At 37.4% G+C, this 26,540-nt stretch overlaps 3 protein-coding genes and 1 long non-coding RNA gene across 9 annotated transcripts; 1 reads left to right on the top strand and 3 right to left on the bottom strand.

Annotated features, from left to right (window-relative positions):
* The first annotated feature begins 5,496 nt into the window (after positions 1–5,496).
* Positions 5,497–6,394, top strand: LOC121783692. Of its 3 annotated transcripts, XR_006046621.1 has the most exons (3): positions 5,497–5,630; positions 5,715–5,908; positions 6,107–6,394. It is a non-coding gene; the product is annotated as an uncharacterized LOC121783692 (long non-coding RNA). The 3 variants fall into 3 exon arrangements; XR_006046619.1 differs by having other exon boundaries at positions 5,715–6,394; XR_006046620.1 differs by having other exon boundaries at positions 5,511–5,644; positions 5,715–6,394.
* Positions 6,395–10,256: 3,862 nt separating this feature from the next.
* LOC121783640 lies at positions 10,257–11,044 on the bottom strand. 2 transcript variants are annotated; one of them, XM_042181777.1, is made up of 3 exons: positions 10,701–11,044; positions 10,495–10,611; positions 10,257–10,386 (listed from the first exon to the last, which is right to left on the bottom strand). In XM_042181777.1, the coding sequence occupies exons 1-3, from the start codon at positions 10,995–10,997 to the stop codon at positions 10,270–10,272; spliced, it is 531 nt and encodes a 176-aa protein (XP_042037711.1). In that variant the 5' UTR covers positions 10,998–11,044; the 3' UTR covers positions 10,257–10,269. The 2 variants fall into 2 exon arrangements, with proteins under 2 accessions (XP_042037711.1, XP_042037712.1); XM_042181778.1 differs by having other exon boundaries at positions 10,257–10,417.
* Positions 11,045–13,465: 2,421 nt separating this feature from the next.
* On the bottom strand, positions 13,466–17,553 carry LOC121783738 (subtilisin-like serine-protease S). Of its 3 annotated transcripts, none has more exons than XM_042181902.1 (12): positions 17,367–17,553; positions 17,105–17,193; positions 16,932–17,026; positions 16,735–16,832; positions 16,425–16,583; positions 16,009–16,120; positions 15,400–15,928; positions 15,229–15,323; positions 14,892–15,134; positions 14,700–14,814; positions 14,407–14,593; positions 13,466–14,293 (listed from the first exon to the last, which is right to left on the bottom strand). In XM_042181902.1, exons 2-12 carry the CDS (start codon positions 17,177–17,179, stop codon positions 13,734–13,736), a joined length of 2,268 nt encoding a protein of 755 aa, XP_042037836.1. In that variant the 5' UTR covers positions 17,180–17,193; positions 17,367–17,553; the 3' UTR covers positions 13,466–13,733. The 3 variants fall into 3 exon arrangements, with proteins under 3 accessions (XP_042037836.1, XP_042037837.1, XP_042037835.1); XM_042181903.1 differs by having other exon boundaries at positions 17,357–17,553; XM_042181901.1 differs by having other exon boundaries at positions 17,105–17,553.
* A 6,450-nt stretch (positions 17,554–24,003) lies between these two features.
* LOC121783583 (rubredoxin-like) lies at positions 24,004–24,770 on the bottom strand. Its single transcript, XM_042181698.1, has one exon. It carries the CDS (start codon positions 24,697–24,699, stop codon positions 24,115–24,117), a length of 585 nt encoding a protein of 194 aa, XP_042037632.1. The 5' UTR covers positions 24,700–24,770; the 3' UTR covers positions 24,004–24,114.
* Between the last annotated feature and the right edge of the window lie 1,770 nt (positions 24,771–26,540).

A 26,540-nucleotide genomic window follows, 5' to 3' on the forward strand; every position in this document is an offset into this window, starting at 1 on the left:
ATGCATGTGGAAATATGACGTAATCTTATGTAGCATTAAACAAAATTCATTATAATCACATTTGCACACTTAAATATTTCTATCTATATGTTGACATAAACAAATTTATCAATCGCTTCTATATTATCCTCTTTATATACCCATAATGCAAATGGTAATACAAAATGATGAATAATTTGGAACACGGATATTATAATTAAAATATTAACAATAGTACCCCTAATGTCTTTAACCACAACGTTGCGTACTAAAATATTATAAATTAAATCACCCATGTGACAAAAGTCAATTGACTGTGTGTAAAACTTGAATGACAATTTTGGATCAGAAGGTAAAGAAATTATAGGAATCAAAACTTTTTCACCAACGTTATGACCAATCAAAACTTTCACCTCGAAAATATGATTACCAAAACGCGTGATTATTAACTGTATTAATTACTCCTATTTGGTTGTTGTGAAGTTACTATATAAGAATATATTATTTTTTAATTGCGAGTACTTGTGAAAGTTGAAAGGTTGAAAACATCATTTATAGAAGAATAATTTCATAAACAATAGGAGTAGATCTTTTGAGATACTACGAGTATAAATAAGCAAGCATCGATTTTATTTGATTTCGGATTCCGACATTGCCATCAATAAGGCATAATTAAGTTTCTTTACTAACAATGCTTATCTTCTTAGATAATTAAAAAAATAGCCTATACGCTATAAATACTTTAAAAAAGCTTATCTTTACATCTCAGGACCACCAATAGAATAAAAAAAATTCTTGAACACTAGTGAAGACCAGGCACAGATACTGATATTAATTATTCTTGCACATGAAATCACAAAAATAATTTATTATATGCGCACATCATACATTTGTATTGTGGAAGGGTTGTTTCGTTAATTTGTTTGATGCTTGTCTAGAGACAACGAAAAATCATAGTTTCTTAAAAAAATTAGTAGGTTATTTTTATCAGTCAATGACTAATTAAACTGATGAGAATACATTACGTAGTGTAACAGTGTTCATCCACTCTTTTCCTCCAAAATTGAAATCTCAATTATAGCTTTTACCTCTTAATCAAACTATTTTTACAAGAGGAAGAAGGTAGTAGCATAATAAGTACTCCCCTCCCCTCGTCCTAAAATATGAGTCACTCTTATTGTGGAAATAGGAGTCATTCATTATTTTACGCCAGTAATCTAGCATAAGACTTTTATCCCTAATTAAGAATAAAGAAAAGGGCTAGTTTTTCTTTCTAGACAAAGAACTACTCTATTTAAATGAATAGAATTCTTGAACTATATATATTGGATAGATATAAATGATACTAGTATTTACGTACCATTCCAACATAATAAATCACATTGGTGAGACACAAACATATGAACGTAACCTTGTGTTTGCCATTATTTCATGCACATTTTAAGAAATATTTTTAAAGTTTTATAGAAATGTTTCTGGAAGTTTTGAACTTTTTATTAGAAAAAAGTGGCATTTAGGATAAAATCATAAAAGGACAGAGAGTTTTTTTTGTAAGACTAATAGTGTCAATTATGCATTAGAAAAAATGTCACTCATATATGAAAGTGATATATTCACTCCAACATTAGTGTGTGAGATAAGCTTGAACCTGAGCATATAAACCAAACTTCGAAGAGAAGAAAAAGAAATTATAGTTAATTTTGACTATCAGAATTCGCGTGGAATTAATAAACAAACATTATAGCCTATTAAAATAGATAATCTTGATTATAATTTTTTTTACAAAATTTGTGCGGTAAACTTATATTATACGCATAAAGGATGCGTATATAATGAAATAGAAAGAGAGAAAAAGGCACCAAAGATACCACTTTTCTTTACTCAGTGAATTATTGGAAGCTTTGGTTAGTGGATGCTATTATTATTATAGATTAGATATTTAATAGTAGTAGTTACTTTTATAAAAATGCAACTTTATTCGATCCAGCCACATCCAGTGTTCACATGTCATTTATAATCATTTTTTTTCTGCAATTCCTATCTTATGAATTTGTCTTCTTATTGATTGAAAATGACAACTTTAATTTCATTTTATTTAATTTTCTTTCAATAATGTCGGATAAAGCAAGGATTTGAAAATGTATCGCAAATTCGTAGTACCCGAAATTCAATGGGAAATATTTTCTCTATATGGACACTTCTGTTTTTATCACTTGATTGTTGGTATTTGATATTATTAACGAAATGACTTCTCTTTAATTTCTGTTAGGTTGGCCACTGGTAAATATAATTAACATTAGATGACATAGGTTAAAGACAAGCAATTGATGCTAAAATAGTCCACTTCCCAATGATAAATAATTAATTTAATTGTTCGAAACTTATATTGAATCCGCCTTATAAATAAAATATTATAAGGAGTTTCTAGCTAGAATGTAATTTGTCTCCGAATTGTGTTAAATATTTATGCATTTTTAGTTTGTGAAAGGTTCCATTCGTATTTAATTACATAGGAATAGATTTAATGGAGAATGAGTCATTTTAATAAAAAGAGCACGAGGATTATAATCTAGTACTACATGCATGTACGATCAAGTTAATAACATACAATTTGTGACTCGACACATCTTTAAGTCAATTATGCTTTATTTTAAGTCAATTAATTCATACGTAAATTATTTTGTGGATTTTGACAATGTTGTGCATTGTCTCGCGATCCTTCAAAAGTTTCGCTTCGATTAATTGCATTTTATATTAAATTAATACTAAGAATATGAATTTTGGGTTCGATACAGGTTTTTAATGTAAAATTGGAAAAGTAAGAGAGACTTAGAGAGAAAAATAATTAAAGTATTGTTAGTGGAGATCAAGTTCTCACCTCATTAGAGAGAAAAGACTTTCTAAAATTAGAAAGTGCATATTCTTATGGAACATACTAAAAATGAAATAGTGCATATTCTTATAGGACGGAGGAAGTGCATAATATTATATTCGTCAACAAAAAATAGTTTTGGTAATCGACGATACGAGTTTTAAAATAAATTTATAAAATAAAAGAGATAGAGAAAAAAATGGTTGAAGTGTTGATAGTGAAAAATGGGACCTGGCCACATTATTAGAAAGAAAAAAATTACTATAAATATACTAATTTTAGTGGATGATCCAAAAATAAAAAATAAAATTATTTTTCATTAACGAGTGTAGTATGTTATGATAATGCGATAATCGTTGAAATAGTATCTATTGGATGAATATGTTATTAAATAAAAAGGGATATTTTGGTTGACTAGAGAAGGAATTCTAGAAGGATAGTAGTATTGAATAATGTAAGGTGTAAGAAGAGTTGTTAAGGGTCCGGTCATAACTAATTATCGTTTGAACTAGTTGATTAAGAAAATTGGTTTTAATATTTTAACCAATCAAGGCTAAGTCGACTCGACTAGCTAAAAATAAACTAAACACGTATTTTATTGTTTTGTTTTTAATCATTTTCAGAAGAAATTAGGAGTATTTTTTATTATTTCAATCAAATTTTATGGGTAGCAAGAATAAATATTTGATCTTGAAAGTGAAGTGAAGTTACTTGACATTTATCTTAGAGCATCGACAATAGTGGACGTTTCGGCGGACGTCCGACCGGCGAGCGGGTCGTCCATTGGAACATCCACTATTGGGGCGGACATCAGCTCGACGGACATCTGGGACAGATAAGAGGTCGTCCGCGGACGTCCGTCGGGATGTCCGTCGTCTCGTCCGCTATTGCGGTGACTCGACGGACGCCCGACAAACATCCCAATTTTCATTTTTTTTTCAAAACTCTATGTATATGGCTCGTTGCACTTCGTTTCATTTGCACCACGGACGAGAGACCGACTAACGCATGTATTATCATGCACAACATGATCGTCGAAAATGAAGGCTTAAAAAAAACATATCATTCGTTCGGCTAGCGGCAAACTATACAGATTCAAGACATACTAATGTACTTTGTTTGAATCGTTTTTTTAATTGTACTATGTTAATTTTTTTTATTTAATGAAATTATTATTTCACTTTCTCCATCCGTATTCGTGTCGAATTTTTAATTCCGTATTTATGATGGTTTTTTGTTTGTGTTAAACTATGTATTTTTTTAAATTTAAATATGTATGTGTTTTTTTTGGAAATAAAATGGTTGCATTTTCTTCGTATTCGTGTCAAATTGTTAATTTCGTATTTGTGAATTTTTATTATTGTGATTGTCCGTCGGGATGTTCTAGTGCTTGTCCGCTATTGTGCAGTGGGATGTCCTTATGACGTGATAGGAGGTGTTTTTGGGATGCCCTTAGGCTTGTCCGCCGGGGTGTCAGCCCCTACTGTGGATGCTCTTGTACGTTCAAAATCAGTGTTTATTTCTTCAAAAGACTAGAGGCTTGTTTTTTTTCTTTCCCCAAAAGAGAGAGTATTATTGATATGAGACTACTTTTCTGTGCCTTTTGTTAATTAGGTAAATATGTCCACTTTTGTTAATTAGGTAAACATGTCCACATACAAATAGTTAAATATTTTGTGTAGTGGAGGATTAAAAAGAACATCTTAACATCAGGCATAAAACATGTGACTCATAAATTAAACGTCACACACATTTACACTACAATTTTGCTCTCTTACATAATCATATATGTAGCTAAGTTAAATCTAGGGAGTACTTCTTTTTCTCGAAAATGTTAGCATAGTGTATTAGTGCATGTGACATTTGAGCGATCTTTGCACAAATTTCGTGCAAAATTAAATTGATGCAAATTATCTAAAAATTAATTTTATCACATGGGAGATAAGATTTATGGAGTAGCACTAATATTAATTCTTCGAGGCATTGTCCAAAATTAAGTACCCAATCAAGTTAATGGGACTTAAGTCATGTTGAATTCATAAAACGAACACACATACTCCTACTACTATTATGGAGTAATATTTAAATACAAAAATCATCACAATCTTTATATATTATTAAATGTTATAGTAATTACTAAACCTAAATAAAAATTCTTTCTTCACTAGTAATCACTTCATTTTTTAAGATGAAACCCAACAAAAGAAGGTATGGTCAAAGAAGACTGTTGGCTGAATTTCAAAGGCTCCACTCAGTCTCACTCATGTCAACTGGCTCCACCATATATCTTCTTTTACCCACGAGTTTAATATTTATGATTTTATTTATTAAATATAACAAGTAGATTCGCGGAAAATGCGTCGAATTTATTTATTCGATTCCACCAAAAACAAAACCAATTCGATGTATCCAAAAGAGAGAGAAAGACTCTTAAATCTAAAAATCAAATCCTCAGAATTCCAATAGAATATCTAAAAGAAAAGAAAATGAAAGAAAAGTCGAACCCACAACCATATTAAGTAGATATGATTTGATACTTTGCAAGGTTTATGAGCATGACTCAGCAATTTGTAACCCTAACAGAATTTGTGCTTGATCAACGCTTATTTAATTGGAAATCTTAGTTTTGTTGCTAGTATAAAGTTGGATCATAATTCATGTTCTTCACAATTTAGAATTCACTGGTAAATAAAATTAATGTATAACAAAGTGAAATGTAAATAAAGTCAAAACTAGAAAACGAGGATTCAGAGGGGATGCGCGGGATGCAGAATTCGTGGTGAGTGGACCAAGGTGTGTCTGTTTTTCTATTTATTTAAGAATTTAAGGATCCCTTTTCATGACATAATTAATTCATCTGCAGCACAAGGGCTGATAGCACCAGAAAATCTTCTTCCAGTGCACGACCTTCTAAAACGTTATTTGTCATTAATACTAGGACCAGGGACATTGAAAAATATTTTGAGCATTATGGGAAGATATCAGAAGGAACTTTGCGTTTGTGCAGTATGAGCTGCAGGAAGATGTAAGCCGAGCATTAGAGGAGACTCACCTAAGGTCCGTAATAAATGGCTATTGTCTAGTTGTTGTAGGTGTGTTACTATGGTCCACTAAGCCAACTAAACATACACAAAAGAGAATGACACTTGTTTGAGGAGTTGAATAAGGCTATTTAAGCTACCGTATATTGAAACCCCATATCTTAGTTTCTTGAAGCTGAATGGGAAAACTACCCTACCCTACCCTACTTTGCAGCAAGTTCATGGATCGAGTTGAATATGCAATCCGGGACGATGATGACAAAAGAAATGGGCACAGCCATGATGGAAGAGGACGTGACAAGTCCCTATCAAAGAGATAGGGGTAGCCCTGACTATGGACATGGATCTGTACCAAATTCTAGATCAGAACCAAGGGGCAGTCCTCAATATGGCAGAGCAGAAAGCCCTGCCAATGATAGATACAACAGGTCATTATTATTCTTTATTTCTAGCATTTTTTACTCTCTACATAGTTTCTGTGGAATTTACTTATATGTAAACATGCAGTCGTTCACCCCCGCCTCCAAAATAGTAGGTATAAGAGCAGGACACTTCCAATAGCCCCGCCCCTTTTTTATCCATAGTCCTAGTTTATTGGTCCGCGCCCACAAAAAAAGTATAAGGTGGACACTTCCAATAGCCCCAAAAATTTTAGTCACTTTTCATTTTATTTTTTTTCGTTTATTTTAAATCAATTATAATTAAAATTATCGGAATGTAAATAATTAGAAAATGAGGCAATTAAGACCGAATATTCGTTGTATTAGAAACGGTAAAATTATACAACGAACATTTAAAAACAATACAACTAAAAACGCCGCCACCGTCTACTCGGTGGCGGAGTCGGATTCCTCCTCCTCTTCTCCGCCGCCTCCCCCGCTGCCGCTGGCCGGCCCTGCCAAATCCTCATCAGACAAGCCTAGCGGGCGCTGGATCCGACTTATGAGTTTCCAGTATATACCCTTGATGACCGGGTCGGTTGCGGTCTTGTAGAAACGACAGTTTTCATGCAGTTGTTTCATCAACTGCACATCTAGGTTCTCCCTTAAGACCTCATGGGGACCAGGGGCCATGGGTTCGGTATGCGGGGGGGGGGGCTGCGGGATGCGCAATCCAGACGCGCCCGACGATATGCGGGAGGAACTTCCAGCCACTCTAGAGCTTCGGATAGATGCATGTTGTCCTGGAGGGCGTGGGCGCCTAGAGTGTGTAGCGGAGGGCTCTTTGGTTTGCTCGTCGTTGAGGTCGAATGATTGAGAGCCGCTGCCGCTGCTGTGGTCCCCAGCTATGTTGTGTCTAGTACGCTTCGCCCCAGGAGCTCCTGCCCGCTCTTGCACACAGATGACATTGAATTTCGGACAGTGCTCGAGAACAAGATACTCCTCCCACATGGTGAACTTCGGCCAGCCTTCCGTGTTGAATTGGGTCATAGACAGCGCCTTCACGTCGGCTTCGCTTCGGCCACTCTCAGCACTGAGCAGGTTTTTCTCTTATACGCCCGCGAACCGCTTGGTGGCATGTAGAATCCTAGACCACTTTTTGCGGAGCTGTTCCCCGTCACGCGGTTTGGCGCCTCAAGGTTTGAACTCGTTGTATGCCAACAGGACACGCTTCCAAAAGCTCCCCTCGGTCTGATCGGTGCTCACGCCCGCGGGATGCGCAATCCAGACGCGCCCGACGATATGCGGGAGGAACTTCCAGCCACTCTAGAGCTTCGGATAGATGCATGTTGTCCTGGAGGGCGTGGGCGCCTAGAGTGTGTAGCGGAGGGCTCTTTGGTTTGCTCGTCGTTGAGGTCGAATGATTGAGAGCCGCTGCCGCTGCTGTGGTCCCCAGCTCTAGTACGCTTCGCCCCAGGAGCTTCTGCTCGCTCTTGCACACAGATGACATTGAATTTCGGACAGTGCTCGAGAACAAGATACTCCTCCCACATGGTGAACTTCGGCCAGCCTTCCGTGTTGAATTGGGTCATAGACAGCGCCTTCACGTCGGCTTCGCTTCGGCCACTCTCAGCACTGAGCAGGTTTTTCTCTTATACGCCCGCGAACCGCTTGGTGGCATGTAGAATCCTAGACCACTTTTTGCGGAGCTGTTCCCCGTCACGCGGTTTGGCGCCTCGAGGTTTAAACTCGTTGTATGCCAACAGGACACGCTTCCAAAAGCTCCCCTCGGTCTGATCGGTGCTCACGCCCGCGCCACAGCAATGGACTCCGCTTGGGTGTAGTGCGTGGCCCGTCCACCACTGGCTGCCGGCGCCGCTGCCTCGCTGCCGCCACCGCCGCTACCCGAGCTGGCCCCGCCACTGCCGCCTCTCCCGCCGCCACTGCTTCCACCCGCCCCACCGGACCCGCCGACTCTCTTCGGAACGGGCATATCCACGCGTGCTGCCGGCGTATCCGGGACGCCCGGACTGAGCAGACCCATCATCGTCTCCAGTGCGTCTTGATCTGCATCGGTGAAAGGAGATTGGCTGGAATGGAAAGGGGTCTCCGTCCGCGGATGGTTAAGCGCGTCCAGGTTGGGTCTGTAATCTCCAAACGCCGAGAGACTCAAATTCCTCTGAAAAGGTTGGGGCGTGGGACTCGACCTCCACGGCTGAGATGGAGGAGGAGTTGGACTCGATCCCCACGGAGGGGGAGTTTGGCTCCAACCCCACGGCTGGGAAGGATAGCCGTCATATCCCGATTCGTCAGTGCCGGGTGATTCGTCGTCTTCACCGTGCATTTTTTTAGAGTGAAAGTGTAGAGTGTGAATTAATGGAGAGTGTTTGAAAATGGTGTAAAATGAGTGGGGGAGGAGTGGTATTTATAAAGAAATTTTCGAAAATAATTATAAAAATATATATATACATTTCCGGAGGCGGCCGTCGCGCCGATGACCGGCGCACTATAGACCGGCGCGTCCTCGCACCATTCTCGCCGGAGGGCCTTCAGCCCCAAAAAAGGCGTCCGCCTCGGGGCGGACGCACCATGCACTATAGATCGGCGGGGCGGCGACGGATTGGGGGCGGCCGGCACGGCCTCCCCTATAGTGGATGCTATAATGCTCAGTAAGTTTCTTGGTTCTAATTTTTGGTTGGAGTGGCTATTGTGATTATAATTTGGTGTTATATTCCTGGTTTCTTGTTTATTTCTTTGTACGTACTTCTACATGTTATGGCTTTGTTGATTTAGGATGTACTCTGTTTTTATTATTTCATTTGCTCTGTTTCTGATAGACGTATTTTTGGTTTGTTTTATAATTTGGGATTTATATGTCTCTGGCAATAGTATTTTTTGCTTTTATATTTCCTCTGGATATGGTAGGAAATTTTGTTTTACTGAAAGTCTTGTTAATGTGTTCTCTTTTGAATTTCAAGTCACTATTAATTTCGACTTTGATTATTTTGTTCTCATAATATAGAGAACATATAATCTGTGACCGAGGGAGACTTTTGTGTTGAAAGCATGCCTTGCACGGGCTTGCATCTTATCAAGAGTTCTACTTCTCACGCCCGCACGGGCTTAACTCAGTTGGTTCCTGGGTGGTAGATTGTCCCTAAGCAGACAGGATCGAATGCTGGCAGCCGCAGTGTGGGAGTTTCACCACTGTGGTGGCTCCTTGTGTGCTGGTTACCAGTGTAAGTTCCTCCCACCTAATGGGCCGCTGAGGTACCGTGTTTGAACCCCTCCATAGCGATGTCGGGCCGGGTTATGGGGGCGCCTGGGGTGAGCGAATCACCTTTTGTCCCTAAGAGTTCTACTTCTCACCTTATGTTGTGTCAGGATCGAAAAAAAAAATTGGTTGTCACTCATAATTTGAAACATAAAATAAAACCATCAATCTCTACGAATTTGCAAACTGCAAACATATTGTAAAATTGTTATTCTATAAAACACAAAGTGAATATTTATCGTATTTTTGGTAAAAATATATGTGTTTATTTTTAAATTTTTATCTATTGATTTAGGATACAATTGTGAGAAGGGGTGTACTGTAATACTACTAGCTTTTCTTAAATTGTTAACTTAACTAATCAGCACATTATGCAATATATTAAAAATGTTAATACGATCACATTAAAATATCAACTAAGTTTATGTTGACATTTCAATATCATCGTATTGATATTTTTATATACACTACATTGACGAGTTAGCAAAATTAACAACTTAACATCATCGCAAGAAAGTATATGAAAATGGTGTTTTCCCAAAATCAATCGTGTAATATCTATCTATCTATCTATCTATCTATCTATCTATCTATCTATCTATCTATCGTACTGAGGAATTTTACAGAGCAACCAACAATGTTAAAACAAGGACAAGTCACAAAATCTTGAGATGGGTGAATGCAAATCAAAATGATGGGAATGGATCGAATGCACAACAAAATTCATATATTATGGTATATACATGATACATCCAGCCAGAAATGAGGAGCATAATGGAAAACACAAGTAAAATCAGAGAAATCCATCCCTCCGATCTTGTTCCTCCGCCTCTTTATTAGCTGCTTCAACAGATTTGTACCAAAGAAATGCCTGCATTTGTATCATCAACCAATCCTCATAATTTATTATACCATTTATGTTGAAAATTGAAATCAAATTGAACTCACCGAAGTGGGGATGCCAGTGAATACAAAGAATCCCAGCACAGGCGCATACAATACACTGTCCGAACTCAATACCCCAAACACTGGCTTCTCATTCACGTACTCAAAAATAGACCCAATCTGTACAAATCAGGATAAAATTCTAATTCAAAATCCCCATTCCCAATCTTGATTCAATTCCAAAGCAAGAAATAATGTAAGTAAAGTACCGCAGCAATGGCGGTGATGCTGGATGCGATCAAGTAAGCGTAGAAGGGAACCTCCACGCCCGAGCTCTCTTTCTGGGCTTCTTCTCGGGCCCACGGCGGAGGCTCTTCCGAACCGGGCTGGGCCCACTGAGGAATTGAAGGGTCTTCCACACTGCTATCGTCTTTCCCTTTTGACGCGGCCCTCACTCGAACCCCAACCTTCAAATTCTGTTTCTTTGGATAAGCGAAAGCTGATGACTTCAATAGCTGCCGAGCTGCTGATAAGTGGAGAGAAGATGAGGCTAATGCGGCGGCCATGCCGGAATTTCAACTACACAGATATTTTGAACCTGTGGTTGTGTGAAAATGCCAATGGATAGATTTTTATATTCAGATATAAATTCAAAATTATTTTCGATTTAATATTATTCAACTTATAATATTAGTACTATTTCCTTTATGGTAGAAAGGAGATATAATAGGCAGTGATAAAATGCAAATTTTATATATTGTATAAACTCCAATTATGACCAGGATCGTTCAAAAATGTCATCATATGACAAATAGTAGCAACAGAAAAAATCAATACAATATATGTCTTTTTTTTGTATTATTTTGTCATCTGTTAATATTAACTAACAATCCAAATCATAATTTGGAATTTCTACAATATTTAGAGTTTGCATTTTATTACATTTCTATAATAATATCCCTGTTCTATTCATTTTACTATTCGTTGCTTCCAGTAATTTGTAAAGAATAGCCATACATTATTAAGTTAAATAAACATCTCTAACTGGGATGAGCTTCTAAATCATGAATTACTCTATCCTTTATATTTTAGACTGCAGTATTTTCCGTTTTATAATAATAAAAATATCATTTTCGTTCTAAAATCATGTCAAAGACAGAACTAAACACCAAATACTCACTGCTAAAAATGAGATAAATATTTCCAACAACATTTGTAATAGAAGAAAAGGCTGCAACAAATATCCTACTCTTTTCCTAGTTCAAAACAAATCTATCCACGAATCAAATGTTGCAGACCAAAACATATAGTATGAGACACAAAACTTACAAATAAGGATATTGATAGTGGAAATAGGAGAATTATAATAAATGTATTATAGTTCTTTTATTGCAATAGGATGATTTCGTAAGAGAATAACAAGTAATAAATCAACGTAAACTCAATAATAGTAAAAATATTCTCATATATCACACTCCCTCCATCCACGAAAAAGGCCCAAAGATGATCAGAGACTTAAAATTCGCGCGGTGGCCATATAACTTCGTTTAGCGAGCGAAAAAGACAATTTAGGTTGCTTGAAATTTGCACGGTGGCCATGTGACTTGAAACATCATATATGTATTGTTACATCGACATCAGAAACGCGTAATTAAGTTCTTCACTAGCAATACATATATGTTGTTTTGTTAGTGAAGAACTTAACACGTTACTGATGTTGATGTAAGAATCCGAAACCAAACAAAATTGTTGCTTGGTTATTTACGGAATTATTTTTCTATATATACCAACTTTTCAACTTTATAGTACTCAGGATTAAAAATTGATGTTGCTTTCAACTTTCCAAAACCAGATAAAAAAAACTAGCAAATTCAAGAGACCAATGAAGTAGAGGATCCAAACACAAACACCCGGAACGGAAATCCAACTCAATATGGTGTCCTCCGCCACCGCCGTTTTAGTCATATGCTTGGCAGTCGTGGTTGCGGAAGGCAAAAAGCTGAAAATGTTCACGGGAAGCTACACTGATTTCGATGCGGCTAGAGGCAATGACACATTTATTCAGGAAGACAATTCATCAATCCACTTTAAAGCTCTGCAGGTAACCAGTTCCTATATCATCATGTTAGTGCATGGTGTGAGCTAATTGAACAAGTTATAAAAGCTCAGGGACCTGCATGCAATTAACTATGTGGAGTTAGTTAAAACGGTTGGGATGAGAAGTGAAGCTTGTGTGTGAGCCGAGCCATCTACCGTGGAGCTGGGAGAGTATATATACAAGATCCTAGCATAGCATAGTTAGTTAAAAAAGTTACAACAACACACTATCTTTGTGAGATCATCTTCCACATTAGAGAGTTCCGAGAGTTAGGATTTTCTCAATTGGAGTGGAGTGATTTGAGTGTGATCATTGATTGTAATTCTTTGTATTTCTCTTCTTGTTGTTAAGTGAATACAGTAGATCGTCTCCTCCGTGGATGTAGGTCATTTTACGGCCGAACCACGTAAACTCCGGTGTGTTCTTCGTTCTCGTTTATCGCTTACTCGTAGTTCTTCAATACTCGATCTACCGTGATCACACATCATCACCAATCTCTCCACCGCATCTACCTCAACAGTCGCTTTCGCCTATGGAAAGATCCAGCTCGCCAGCCCTCCTTCAATACATCCTTCCTTCGTTTTGTTGTGTGGGGAATAATGAAGTCACTATCAATTTTGAATTTGATTATTTTGTTCTCACAAGACATAAAATAGAAAACTTATAATATGTGACCAAGGGAGATTTTTGTGTTGAAAGCATGCCTCGCATTTCAAGATTTGTAACCTTATGTTGTGTCAAGACCTAAAATCAAGTTAGTTATCACTCATAATTCGAAACAGAAAATTAAACCATCAATCTCTACAAATTCGCAAACATATTGTAAAAAAGGTTTTTTATAAAACACAAAGTTAATACTACTATTTTATTTTTGTTAAAAATAGTGAGTGTATTTATTAGAGTTGTGAAAATTTTGAAAAGGATATAAAAATGGTGTTTTCTCGAATTCAATCTTGTGATCTCTATCTATACTCTTTAGTAGTCAGAAATGTTACAGGAGACAACACATTATCACTACTAAAAATAAGATAAATACTTCAAACAACATTTGTAATACAAGAAGTGGCTGCAATGAATATCCTACTCTTTTCCTAGTTCTAAACAACCCTATTGACGAATCAAATGTTGCAAACCAAAATTTTAATCTTCAACTCCATTTGGCTCTACACCTTCTTCACCTTCATATCCAACCCGAGCGCGCAGCCTACATCTGTAAACCCGACCTCGAACTCAAGGCACGGACTACCAATGGCGTGGTCACCCACGACCTCCTGCTCCTCCATGATAACGACCCGAACACATAGTCTCTGGTTGGAGCAGTCGTCTCGAATTTAACGGTGAAGCTAATCTTTTGGCCGTACCTGTAAAATACCAGCCTCTTAGGCACCACAGTAACATTGACACCGGTTGGGGGATACACCACTACTTTGTAGACACTCCGCGGCCTCCCAACATTTGTCACTGTCCGGATCACTGAAAACGAGCTTTTCAAATCCGGGACCGTGATGGAAGGATAGTTGAGGGCCGATGTTGATACTTTACTACTGCAAGTCCTGTTGTCTCCTGTGATCAGCTGCAGTTTCCTGTCGCTGTAGCCAATCGAGCAGAGGAAAGCTTCGTAGTCAGAGGGTGTTGCATCATATACCAGACCAGGATCGAGGACTTGCTTTGGCCTCACAAAGCCCGACCCCAGGTCAAATGGATTCGCCTTCCGGCCATCTGGGCCTGCCCTAATGGGTTTCCGGTGCTTGTTCCATGTAGTAGCTGCATAAAAAAGTTGAAAGTTACGTTCTTTAATCCAAGAACGTGCTTATAGTGCAGGCACTGAGCGACGTCATACCAAATTTTAGCAAAATGGAAACTCTAGTGTTTTTTACCAGTTGTCATAATAGCAGACTTGAGGGCAGAAGGAGACCAAGATTGGTGCACGGACTTTATCAAGGCTACGATTCCTGTTACATGAGGGCAAGCCATGGAAGTTCCAGAGAGTATGTTGAAGTTCATATTTGCGGTTGCTGGAGACCAGGCAGCCAGGATATTGAGTCCCGGAGCTAGAACATCGGGCTACAAATTCATCAAATAGGCCAAAAACGAGCCTGTTATGACCAAATACTAGACAAGTAACAAAAAGAGGCAGCCAAAAATGAAGCAAAAGAATCCATCATTTCACCTTAAGGATTTCAGGAGTCAACGCGTTCGGACCCTTTGAAGAAAATGGAGCAACTTGAGGTGCAGATCGAGATCCTATAATAGTCTTGGCAGACATAATTGTTGATGTAGGTTTCCTGTTACAAAAATAAGTGAGTTAGAAAGGAGGTTGTAGTTAGAGACAGAGAGAGAGAGGGAGAGAGAGAGAGCAAACCTTGAATTTTTTATGTAAGATAAGATCCTATATCCAACTCTATTTCCAACAATGGCTGCTGGGATTGCAAAAGGAATGGCGACATCTTTATCAGCTTCATCAATGAGGATCATTCCAACTCCACCGGCATCTTTCACTACAGTGCCTTTTGCAAGCTTCGACTCTGTGGAGCTCCCAGCATGACGACAAACCAGAACTTTACCTTTCACCTTCGTGATATTCAAGGAACTCTCCAAACAGTAACTGGTATGAACACGAAAGACTAAAGCAACTTGAGATTCTACGTGGAAAATAGATATGCTGAACGTACTCACAACAAACTACCTTTCTGCTTCACCTGGATTGGTAAGGAGTGAAGTATCCTCCGTAAGCTTCAGCAGCGGATATGATACTAGCTGAGGCATGCATCTTTGAAACACTTAGACTCTCACCCTGTTGAACAAAAGGACTTGTTTAGGATTGAATGATTTACTCGACAGCACTTGGAATTCAGGAGATTGTGATTTACCGAAAAATGAGCTCCATTTCCAAGAACAATATCGGATGTGAAGTCTCTGTCTGTGGAACTAGCTCCCACAGTGATGATCCAAGGAGCAAGATTCGTTACAGACCCCGGAGTCCCTTCATTTCCGGCTGAAGCAACCACCACCACTCCACGGCTGACAGCATGAAAGGCCCCGATGGAAATGGCATCACTGAAATAATCTCCCTGTGGAGAATCACCGCCCAAAGATAGGGATATGATATTCACCCCGTCCCTAATGGCATCATCAAATGCAGCCAACAAGTCGACGTCATAGCAAGCAGACCTCCAACAGGTCTTGTATACAGCAACCCTAGCCATCGGAACACCCCCTCTGGCTCCACCCGCTGCCAACCCGTTGTAGTTCATGTTATCAACAAATCGACCTGCTGCAATTGACGAGGTATGACTCCCGTGTCCAACACTGTCCCTTGCAGATCTGTACGATACTATCTTCTCCTGCTCTTCTTCCGCTTGATAGCCATTCAGGTAGTATCTTGCACCAATCACTTTCCTACAAGGAAGGCATATTATCACATACACTTCAGTACAATGAACAGTGAAAATAAATAATGATTGCACGATGTATTCAACCTGTTGCACGTGGAAGAGTTGAATTCTTCCCCTGGCTGGCAACGTCCCTTCCATCCAGCCGGCACAGGGGGCATGCCTGCATCACTAAAACTAGGGGACTCCGGCCAAATACCTGTAATAAGCCTCTTTACATGAATGCCAAGTTCTATTATTCGAGTGGAAAGGGGGACAAGGAATCAAGAATTCAATCATGTATAGCGCCTTCGTTTTCTAAAATGAAAAACTATATATCCAGTTTTTTGTTGCCAACATCAGAAAAGCAAGTAAAGGCACTAATAACATAACCAAAATCAGCAAAATGAAGACATCAAAAATAGTCTTGCAGTGTACTATAAACTTGTGCAAAAAGGCCATAAGAAGATAACCAAAATCTTGTGGAATTCGAAATTTGTGGATGAAGCGAATGATAATGTTACCTGTATCAATGAAACCAATGATGACATTAACTTGGTTCTTAGTGGAATAACCAGGAACCTCCATAGTTTCTTCCCCAAGGAGGCCCATGAAATCCCAAGAATGAGTGGTGTGGAGGCTCCTCCTAGTGTTGGGGAAAACCGACACAACTCCCGGCATTTCTGAGTTTCATTAATTAATCCCAACCACACCAACACTATTAGTAGGACATAGGCTTTAAATTTGAGAAAAGTACAATTTCAATAAATCAGTCACTCTATTAGGTTGATCTTAATCATGAGTACTAGCATTTAAGCAGAATCAAGTACTTGCCTGCAACTTGAGAAGCTTGCTCCTCAGTCAACCTGGCTGCAAAGCCTCTGAAAGCATGCTTATAACTATACACATGAGAAGCCTTGGCCTCTTCCACACTGCATTAACACACACACATACAAAGCAATCAATTGATGAGGACAAACACAGTGAGGCACTAAATGCAGAAGTAATGAGAGGGTGAAGAAGTAACCAACCTCCCCCTATGAAGATCATTAAGAATTTGGTGGTGCTGCCTCAAAATCTCATCTGGGCCATCACCACCTCCGCTGCCCATGTACACCACATACAACTAAACAACAAAAGACACCATTTTTATCCATCAAAATCAGAAGCAATTCCATAACTACACAAAAAAAGGTATCATTACCTTGGAAGAAAATGATGGGGCAAGAAAAACACAGAGGCAAAGAAACAAAATCTGGAGTTTTGTGAGAGAAGCCATATGAAATCTGGTGGCTGGAAGACAAATGGGTTTTGATTAGAAATAAAAGCAGAAGGGAGTGGAGAGTTGAAGATGGAAGCCCCACTGAGACATGAAACGTGAAGAGTAGATCGATGGATGTTGGGAGTTGCTTTAATCTTAAAGAGAAACTGAAAAAAAACAGAGCCCACGACGCACCCCACTTCACCTTTTCCAACGCAGTAATTCTTTCATATTCGAACTAACTCAATCATATCATCTGCTTTCCACCAACAACTTAGTCGATGTTTCGTGCATATTTGTTTAATAGTTTTTGGTGCAGAAACATGGCATCGCTTCTGGTGGAATTGCGGCAGATGAATGTGGGGGTTCTTGTTCTTGTCTTGGGTTTTGAAGAGAGGAATGTGAATGTCGCATTATCATTCTAGTAAATAAAAAAATAAACAAAATAAAATAAAATATCAGTATATTTTAATTTTAAATAACTCCGTTGCGAGTTTGTTCGTGCATTATGAAAACATAATTATAATTATTAATACTATGCTATATAGATCTAGATCTAACTATATTAATGTTTTTATAGGAAGATACTTCCCCTATTCTGAAATACATGTCACACTTTTTTTAAATTTATTCCATAAAAAATATCACATTATATAAAAAAAAATTCTCTCTATAAAAAAATATTTTTCTTTCCCCTTATTATACATGAAAAAATATCTTCTAAAATCTTACGTCATCACTCAAGTATGATATTTATTATGTAACGAAGGAAGCGTTGAAATTGAAATGCGAACGATAAATTGACGGGCAATGTAGCTCAATTAGGGTATGAATTTGAAATGTGAACGAAGAATTGAAGGGCAATTGTAGCTCAATTAGTGTAATACTCTTCTTCTTTATTCAATAGATGGGAGGTTTGAGGATTGGAAAATAGGAAATCATCTAACTCTCCTTAAATCATCTGACTCATGGCACACGGTCCAAAGTTTTAATAATTTTTCTATTTATTACATATTGTCACACATCATTTAAACGATTCTACTGGTGTTAAATCTGACAAGAAATTTTGTCTTGTAGTTGTTCTTACCATGGGCATGAGATACCTTCTATTGAAAAAATACATTCATAATTTATTCATGTCACAACCGGTGGCTTATAGTAGTACTACTAGTAAATAGCAAAACAAGTTTTTTTACTAACAAAGTGAATTTTAAATGACATGTGTTTGACTAAAACAATAAACATAAAAGAAGCGTCTCTTCATCCTCTTTATGGCAAAAAGGTGTTAACTATAATTAGCACAACATAAACATAGGGAAAATGGAGAAATATCCGTTGTACATTTATTTACAATTGGAATGATGATTAAGGGTAAGGGGATGCTAATGCAAGTAATGATTGAGTAAAGGATAATCGTTAATTACATTTGGAAATCAAGTACAATCATCATTGTTGTTTTTAGGTTGGGTCACAACATAGCTTCATTCAAATGTAGACAGCATTCATTAATTCATGTGCAATATTTCTTCCTCACTTATTGCTTTCTTTACCAACTCTTTTTTTTTTTTTAACTTTCCAACGGTAGTGATTATCCATCGAGATTTATGCTATACTATTTCATTTGTGTCACAAGCAATTCATATCGGTATGTTTACATCATAGTTTCGTACCCATGTGCCTTTAGGGACATTCAAGGTGGGTTAAATTCAAATATCAAAGTCAAAAATAGAAAATAAATCCAACTATTTTCGATAGATCTAGCTTGTGCAAAATAAAATAAAAAATCTTACTAAATCCAACTCAATATATTGAGTTTTACGAAATGATTTGATTCCGGGACTAATTTCGTGAATCTGAATCACGTGACATGTCATGTATGTGTGGTTGAATAATGATTTATCACTTTAGTAAATTCTATAGTATAATAATGATACCATCAACAAATTTGACCTCAAAACATAAGTAATCACAAATGTCAACGGCACCCATCTGCGATTTATAATGGCATCTTTATTCATGACACAGTACAGTAGTTACCTTACACTGGCCTTACTTTGGAAGCATTAAGGAATATTACAAAAAATAATTATTAAACATATTTTTTAAGAGGTATTTTCAATCTTAATATAAAAAACAAAAAAGTACTACTAATTAAAATGAAATTGGATTATGAGTGTGTTTTGTAGCTATTAAAAACGGTACATAATTGTTGCAAGATGATTTATGCCAACTTTTTTTGCTACTCTCATGTTAGACAGGCCACATGAACCTTATGTTCGGATTCGAATCACAAAATTTAAGTGTAAGGCTGAAAATTCCAGCCTTATTGCAGGGTCTGGTTTTTTGTAGCCGCTGGAGCCGGAGGAATATAGCTGCGGTTATTGTTTTCTCGGGCCTTATTGTTAAAATGTGACATAATTCAATTCATTTTTTTTTATAAATGTTAATACATTATTCAATCTCTAAATACATCCATTCTATTCCATTTATCAGGTGCGTAACAGTTAAAGTTTAATGCAGTAATTTTAATCTAATAAAAATACTATTATTTTAGTGTTTTTTATAAATATTACTCCCTCCGTCCGCGAATAGGAGTTCCGTTTTTCCATTTTAGTCTGTCCGCGAATAGGAGTCTCGGTTCACTTTTTTCATAAATGGTACTAGGGTCCCACCTTCCACTAACTCATTTCACTCACATTTCATTTAAAACTAATATATATAAGTGAGACCCTTATTCCACTAACTTTTTTCCACTCACTTTTCTTAACATTTCTTAAAACTCGTGCCGCCAATAAATGAGACTCCTAATGGTGGATGGAGGGAGTAATATTTTAATCTATGTTATTTGATTCTAAATCAAAAATGAAAAGAATAAATATTGAAAAATGGTAAAATAAGCTGGGGCTAATTTTGGAGTTGCCTTATTACAGATTTTGGGACTAAAACTAAAAATGTTGGAGTAGCAGAGGAAAATGATAGAATTGGTATACTGAAAAATATATTTCGAGCATGTTGCACGGATAGAGTTGTTTTTATACAATAAACTCTACAGTCCACTTTAACCCAAGGCGAGAAGAAGTAATTTTATCGCATTGATGTTTACTTATGCATTTATAAGATGTCTCTCGAACATTTAAATATATATGAAGCAAACAAATCTAATTCTTCTGCATGGTAGACTGGTCATGAATGACGTTCACAGAAGGTGACACAGTAAGTTATTTGTATAAGAGAAATGTACGTAATTTCACAACCTAGATAGGCTTCGACTACCTATCGTGAAAGCTTGTAGTGTCAGTCCGCATGTTTCCTTACCTTAGGAAATAAACGACACTGGTGTGATATATCACTGAATGATCTAACAGTTGAAAAAGTCTTTCTTGCTATTTGTTGAAAGACGAGGTCTTATTGATTGTATTTCTTAATCATTGATAACATAACATTGAGCATACGATATTTATTATGCTCTACTTTGATTTATCAAATGGTGCGGTTTTGTAATCCAAAAATCTTGATATTTTTAGTAGTAGTGATCAATCTCCAGAGGTGCTAGTATTGTTATTGTACTGAATCGTGTGTTGGGTGAGTCCAGTTTGATAATATCCTCAAGAGGGGTTCGAAAAAAGTTTTATTATTCAGAAACCCGTCCGTTTGGAATTTATTCTAGAATAACGAATAAAGATTTCGAACTAGACAGCTCTAGAAAAAATATACTTAGTTAAAATCAAATAACATACTTTAATTAATTAATTGGTATTTATATCTTAAATATGGAAAATAATAAATTAAAAAAGTAAAACACAGATTACATACATTAGAAAATTTACATCAATTATTTGTGCACAAAAGATACTTTCCGCCGAAAATTGTACTCCCTCCGTCCGGCATTAGGAATCCCGTTTGAGTTGGGTGCGGGTTTTAAGAAATGTTTGAGTGTGTAATAATTGAAGTGTGTGATAATGGAATGTGAGACCCATTTGCATTATTATTTGCTTTATTCTTTGGATGTGTTTTTACTTGTGCTTTTTAGTGTTTTATTTTATAATATTTTTATTTAACTTTTTATGAAAATGTCTAACCGGGACTCCTAATGCCGGACGGAGGGAGTATAAAGTTTTCAATATACAAATCAATAGTTATCCAGTAAGGACAATTTATTAAAATATTTATCGTGCAAAAAAAAAATACAAAGAACTAATTCATTATGTAAAGAAGCTAATACATTTAAAAATTATTAATAATATTTCACACCAAGCACAGTTCTATTAGATTATTCAAAGTAAAATTGTACTACATCCGTTCACGAAAAATAATCTCATTTTGCCATTTTAGAATATGCAAAAAAAAATAGTCTCATTTCTACAAATAGAACTTTACCCATTATTTCTCCTCTCTCATACGTTATCTGCTTTTTCTTCACATCTCTCTTAATTTTTTTTCTTTTTTTCTTTTATTTTATTAATTTCTTATTAAAATCTGTGTAGTCCAAGAATTTTTTGTAGACTGAGGGAGGAGTACGACCAAAATAACACACGGGGTTAGGAAAAGCTTCGAATGCTGAGAGTGGGTGTATTCTTGGGCCGACAAGGATAGCTACACTACCTTTCATACAGGATAATAGAATAAGATATTGGGCTGAGATAGATTATATAATCACTTTTCGATGTGTGGGAAATTGGGAATAATACATGGAGTTATTAAAATGTAATTCCAATTTCAAATGATTTGGCTTAATCAATTGACGAATCATTGTAAAATAAAACATAATATTGACAAATAATTTCTTGTATTACTAACTAGACGGTATCAGGTCAGGTACATACAAGTATTCAACTAAAATTTTATACAAGTCTGAGATTTGTGAAGGGAAATTTTTTTTATACAAGTCTCCAAGTGTGGGATAAATTTTCCCACCTTAGATGTCAATTAATGATAAACTTCCAATTAATGATAAACTTCTAAGAAGTTCACAAAAAATTACAAACACTAAGAGCATCCCTAGCCCTATCTCCGTTTAATAACCAATTCATCTAATCTCTACCCTATGTATGGCCCCATACCACTTTTACTCTATCTCTTCGTCAAGAGATAGCAATATCTCCGTTTAATCATCAATTCATCTAATCTCTACACTATTTATGGCCTCATACCACTTTTACTCTATCTCTTCATAAAGAGATAGCAATGCAACACTGCATCTCCAAACCATCTCATCTATTTTATTTCTTCAATAAAAAAAATATTTTATTTAAAAAGCATTAAATAAAATGTGAAAATTTAAAGTTAAAATCCTAAAAATTTAAAAAACATAATTAACGGCTACTTTTTTTTTAAATAATTTTTTTGTAAAATATATTTTTTAATTAAAATTGGTTTTTTGAATTTGGGAAATTGGGTTTATTAATTTTGGTATTTTTTTCAAATTATTTTGATTTAAAAAAACCGTGATAAACGATTCACAGCCCAATCCAAGCTCGCCTCCCCCGGCCAGATATTATGGAGCTGGGGGAGACTCCCAACCCGGTCTCTTAGCCATCTCGTCTCTTAGCCAACCCGGGTTGGGGATGCTCTAATGTAGTAGTTAAACATGCACTACAAATCCTAAAAAAGTTTTAAGTTTCACCATTAAAAAAAGAGGAGTATATGAATCCTACGGAAAAAAAATGATTTTCCCAAATATGAGCTTGAAAGGAAGAAAGTGGAGTGGCAACTAGCAACTACGATTCCCATTGAGATGGATGTTCCATTAAAACAAAGAGGCAAAGCTCAAAGACACGCCGCCTAGTTAGGAAATAGAGCCTAACTGAAGAAGACAATAAGAGCATCCACAATAGTGGACGAACGGACGGACGACCGGCTAGCGGCCCGTCCGTCACGTTCGTCCACTATTGGAGCCGGCCAACGGGCGACGGACGAGTGTTCATCCGCGGTGGGAGGGCGTTAGCCCATCGCTTGTCTGTCCGCTCGTCTGCTATTGCGGTGACGCGACGGACGAGCGACCGGCTAACGCTATTTGTGAATTTGTTTTATTAGTTAGGGCGTTAGCTAGTCCTAGTGCTAGGCTATTATTGTACTGTGGTTAGTCCTAGTAATGTGGCAGTGTTGTGGTTAGTCCTAGTGACGTGGCAGGAGGTGTTTTTGGTTAGTCCTAGTGCTAGGCTATTGGTTAGTCCGTGCTATTGTGGATGCTCTAACTATTGAATGATGAAGCTCTCGAAATTCATGAGTTTCTTACTACACACTACCTCAGAGACCAATCCTCATCTGCAGTTAGTTTTACACTCCTAAACTCCACATATTTAACTAAAAGAGAGGACCTCAAATCAAGGCTAAACTCACTGTAATCTTCTGATTCACATACAACTTTCTCAGGATCCTATAGAAACAGCTGAACTAGGCTTCTCCTTGAGTTCCAAACAACAACAGTCAAGATAACGGCCACTTAACACGAAAGCTGCCACAGAATATGGAAAGCATTCCCATGTCCAAAACTCCATTTTCGCCAAAAACTACACTACTCTTTTAACATACTCATTACCTAACAATATCTCTACCATAATTATAGTAAGCAAAAATCTAACTTGGCCTCAATTGGACTACAATTCAAACATGCCCAAAACTCTTCACTTCTTAACCAAATACAGTACTATCTCTAGCAGCATAAATCTGACTTGACCTAAATTGGAGTATGGGTCACAAGAGCAGCACCTTTCCATGACTCCGATTTTCACTTAAAATCACTCTCTCAAAATCCTCATTACCAAATACCACCTCCAGCAACATAACAGTGACAAAAAATCTAACTTGATCTCAGCAGCATTAAAGCAAACACAAAACAGGCATTCCCAAATTCCAATTGATATACATTACGTATGACTTCAAAAATTAAATTCGATATACAGATTACACTTCCATAGACAACAAACAAGCATACACCAAAAAGAGGCGACGGATCATTGGAGAAAGTATCCCGATAAGAACAGAGCAAACCCTAAAAGCAAACCACCATAGATGAGCAGAAGTTTCTGACCAGACGTGAGCGTGTTGGCACCTAATCCGAACTGCTGATTCTGCTCGAAACCCGCAATCTCCATTCTCTTACTCTCGAAGAAGCTCTGCGACGCGCCACAGGTCGGGCACCTCCAATCGTCGGGAAGCTTATCGAATGGAAATCCCGGCGGAATCGGGTACGACGGGTCTCCGGCGGTCTCGTTGTATTTATACCCGCAGGATCTGCATTCGTAGATTCCGGTGTTCACGACCGCGAATTTCTCCTCCAATCGCCGAGAATCGAGATTTGACTCCGGCTCCGGCTCCGGCTCCTCGTCCTCCGACGGAATCGGCAGGTCTTGGTCTTGCTTGTCTTCTTTGGAGACGTCGATGGAATTGATGGAGATGGGGGTTTTGGCGCGGTGGTGGAGGGGCGTGAAGAATGTGGTGGGAGTTTTGAAGAGCAGGAGCGGCGGTGGCTGCGGTGGAAAAGGGGCGGAGATGGTGAAGAGTGTAAAGGAGGAAGGTCTGGTGGCAGAGGAAGACATTATCTTAATCTTTTTTTGTGTGTGTTATTTTTCGTGGCTATTTTTTCATTTAATTAAACCAAAATAAATCCTTTTGCGGATCCAAAATTTCCAGGATATTGTATAAACTAAAGTATATACCATTAAATATATGCGAATTTTGAGCTTAAATAGAGCGAATTCTGATTAATGAAGTTTAGCTATTTTTCGAATATGGGTGAGTAAATTTCATTTCGACTATCAGAGGCATCATGACAATAATAATATATTTGAGCTTAAATAGAGCGAATTCTGATTAATGAAGTTTAGCTATTTTTCGAATATGGGTGAGTAAAATTTCATTTCGACTATCAAAGGCATCATGGCAATAATATATATATACCGCTGTGCAGAGACTAGCCGTATATTGCTAACTCAATACTTAATTGCTAATTATAATTGAATAATAGCCCTTAGATATTCAAACCAAGGGCCTAGATCATCAGTCCTGAAATGTCAATACGATCAACGAAAAATGTCAATAATAGTATTAAGGTCAATTTACAACAAATTAGTTGTAACTAACTTTTGAAAAATATCATATAACTTTAAAACGCATATAACTTTATCGATTTAAATTATTTTTTCGCATAACATATATCAAATTAAAGATAATTTCATAAGGATTATAACGAGATCACACTTGCATATGTTCCGATGTCAAAATTCAAATTTTTTTTTGAAAATTTTCAATTTTTTCGTACAGCAATGATAAGTCGTATTCTAGGCCTCGGTTACTGGTCAGTATGACAGGTTTAAATGATTATATTTGCAAAGCAGTTGCTCAAAGTGTGCAGGATAAGTGTTCTGGCCAGTAGGGAAGTTCCGGAGTGTTCGGGTAGAAAAAGCGCCAGCATGGTCTCATACTGATCCGTGTACGTGCTAAAACGGCTTGAGATGAAGAAGACGGATAGCTGGGACGGATTACCCACAATTAAGGGCAAAGAAGTCAAATTGCAGCGAGGATTTACCCTAAAATCAAGGGTAGCCTCCCTATAAAAGGTAGCCAAGTTGGAGAGAGAAGGAGCTGCTCCGATAGACTTCAATTCACCATCATCTTTAGGTAGAGAGTTCTCTCGGTAATTTCAGTCTTTCAGCCGTGTCCCACTTCTTGCCTCGCCGAGCCATGATCACCTGACGTTCAGAATGTTCCCGAGTTCCAGTCATCGTCCGTTCCAGTTAGCTAGATCGTAGTTCCAGTCAGAGATTTTATCGCCCGGAGTGGCAAACAATCTTTAAATTGCTTTCGTAGTTTAATTAGTTCTCCGTCTTTACGTTGGATTTCTGTTACATTTTGGGATTTTGTTGTTTTGAAATGCTTGCTTTGGATATCCGAACGTGTTAATGCTATGAAGTTGATTTCCGTTTCGTTCATTGTAGTGTTCTTTTCTTTCCTTGTCTAGTTAGCTTAGATCTAAGATTTCTCGGTGTTTTAAGTGCTAAATCTCTAAATTCTGTTACGTAACAAATTTCTTTAGGATAGGTAAACAAGTACTATTTGATCTGGAAGTAGATCGTTGCATGCAAGGCTTCGTTTTATTTTCTGAATCGATCTTTCATGTTGACCAGCATGCAGAAGTCCAGTTTCAGCGTTTGATTTCAGATTTGATTTCTTAGTTTTAGATCTGTGTTCGCGAGTTGTTAATCTGCGTTTGCCGGGTTGGATCTGGAATTGTTATCTGAGTTTAATTTGTGTTGTTGGAGAAGATGATGTCTACATCCAGATTGGGGACCACCTTACTTTTATTTACTTTTGCTTTCTTTTGTCCTTCACCTCTGGTTGTACCTGCAGATCTGTCAGCCTAGTCACCACTACCTCCACT

The sequence above is a fragment of the Salvia splendens genome, chromosome 21, assembly GCF_004379255.2.
Source record: "Salvia splendens isolate huo1 chromosome 21, SspV2, whole genome shotgun sequence".
NCBI lineage: Eukaryota > Viridiplantae > Streptophyta > Magnoliopsida > Lamiales > Lamiaceae > Salvia > Salvia splendens.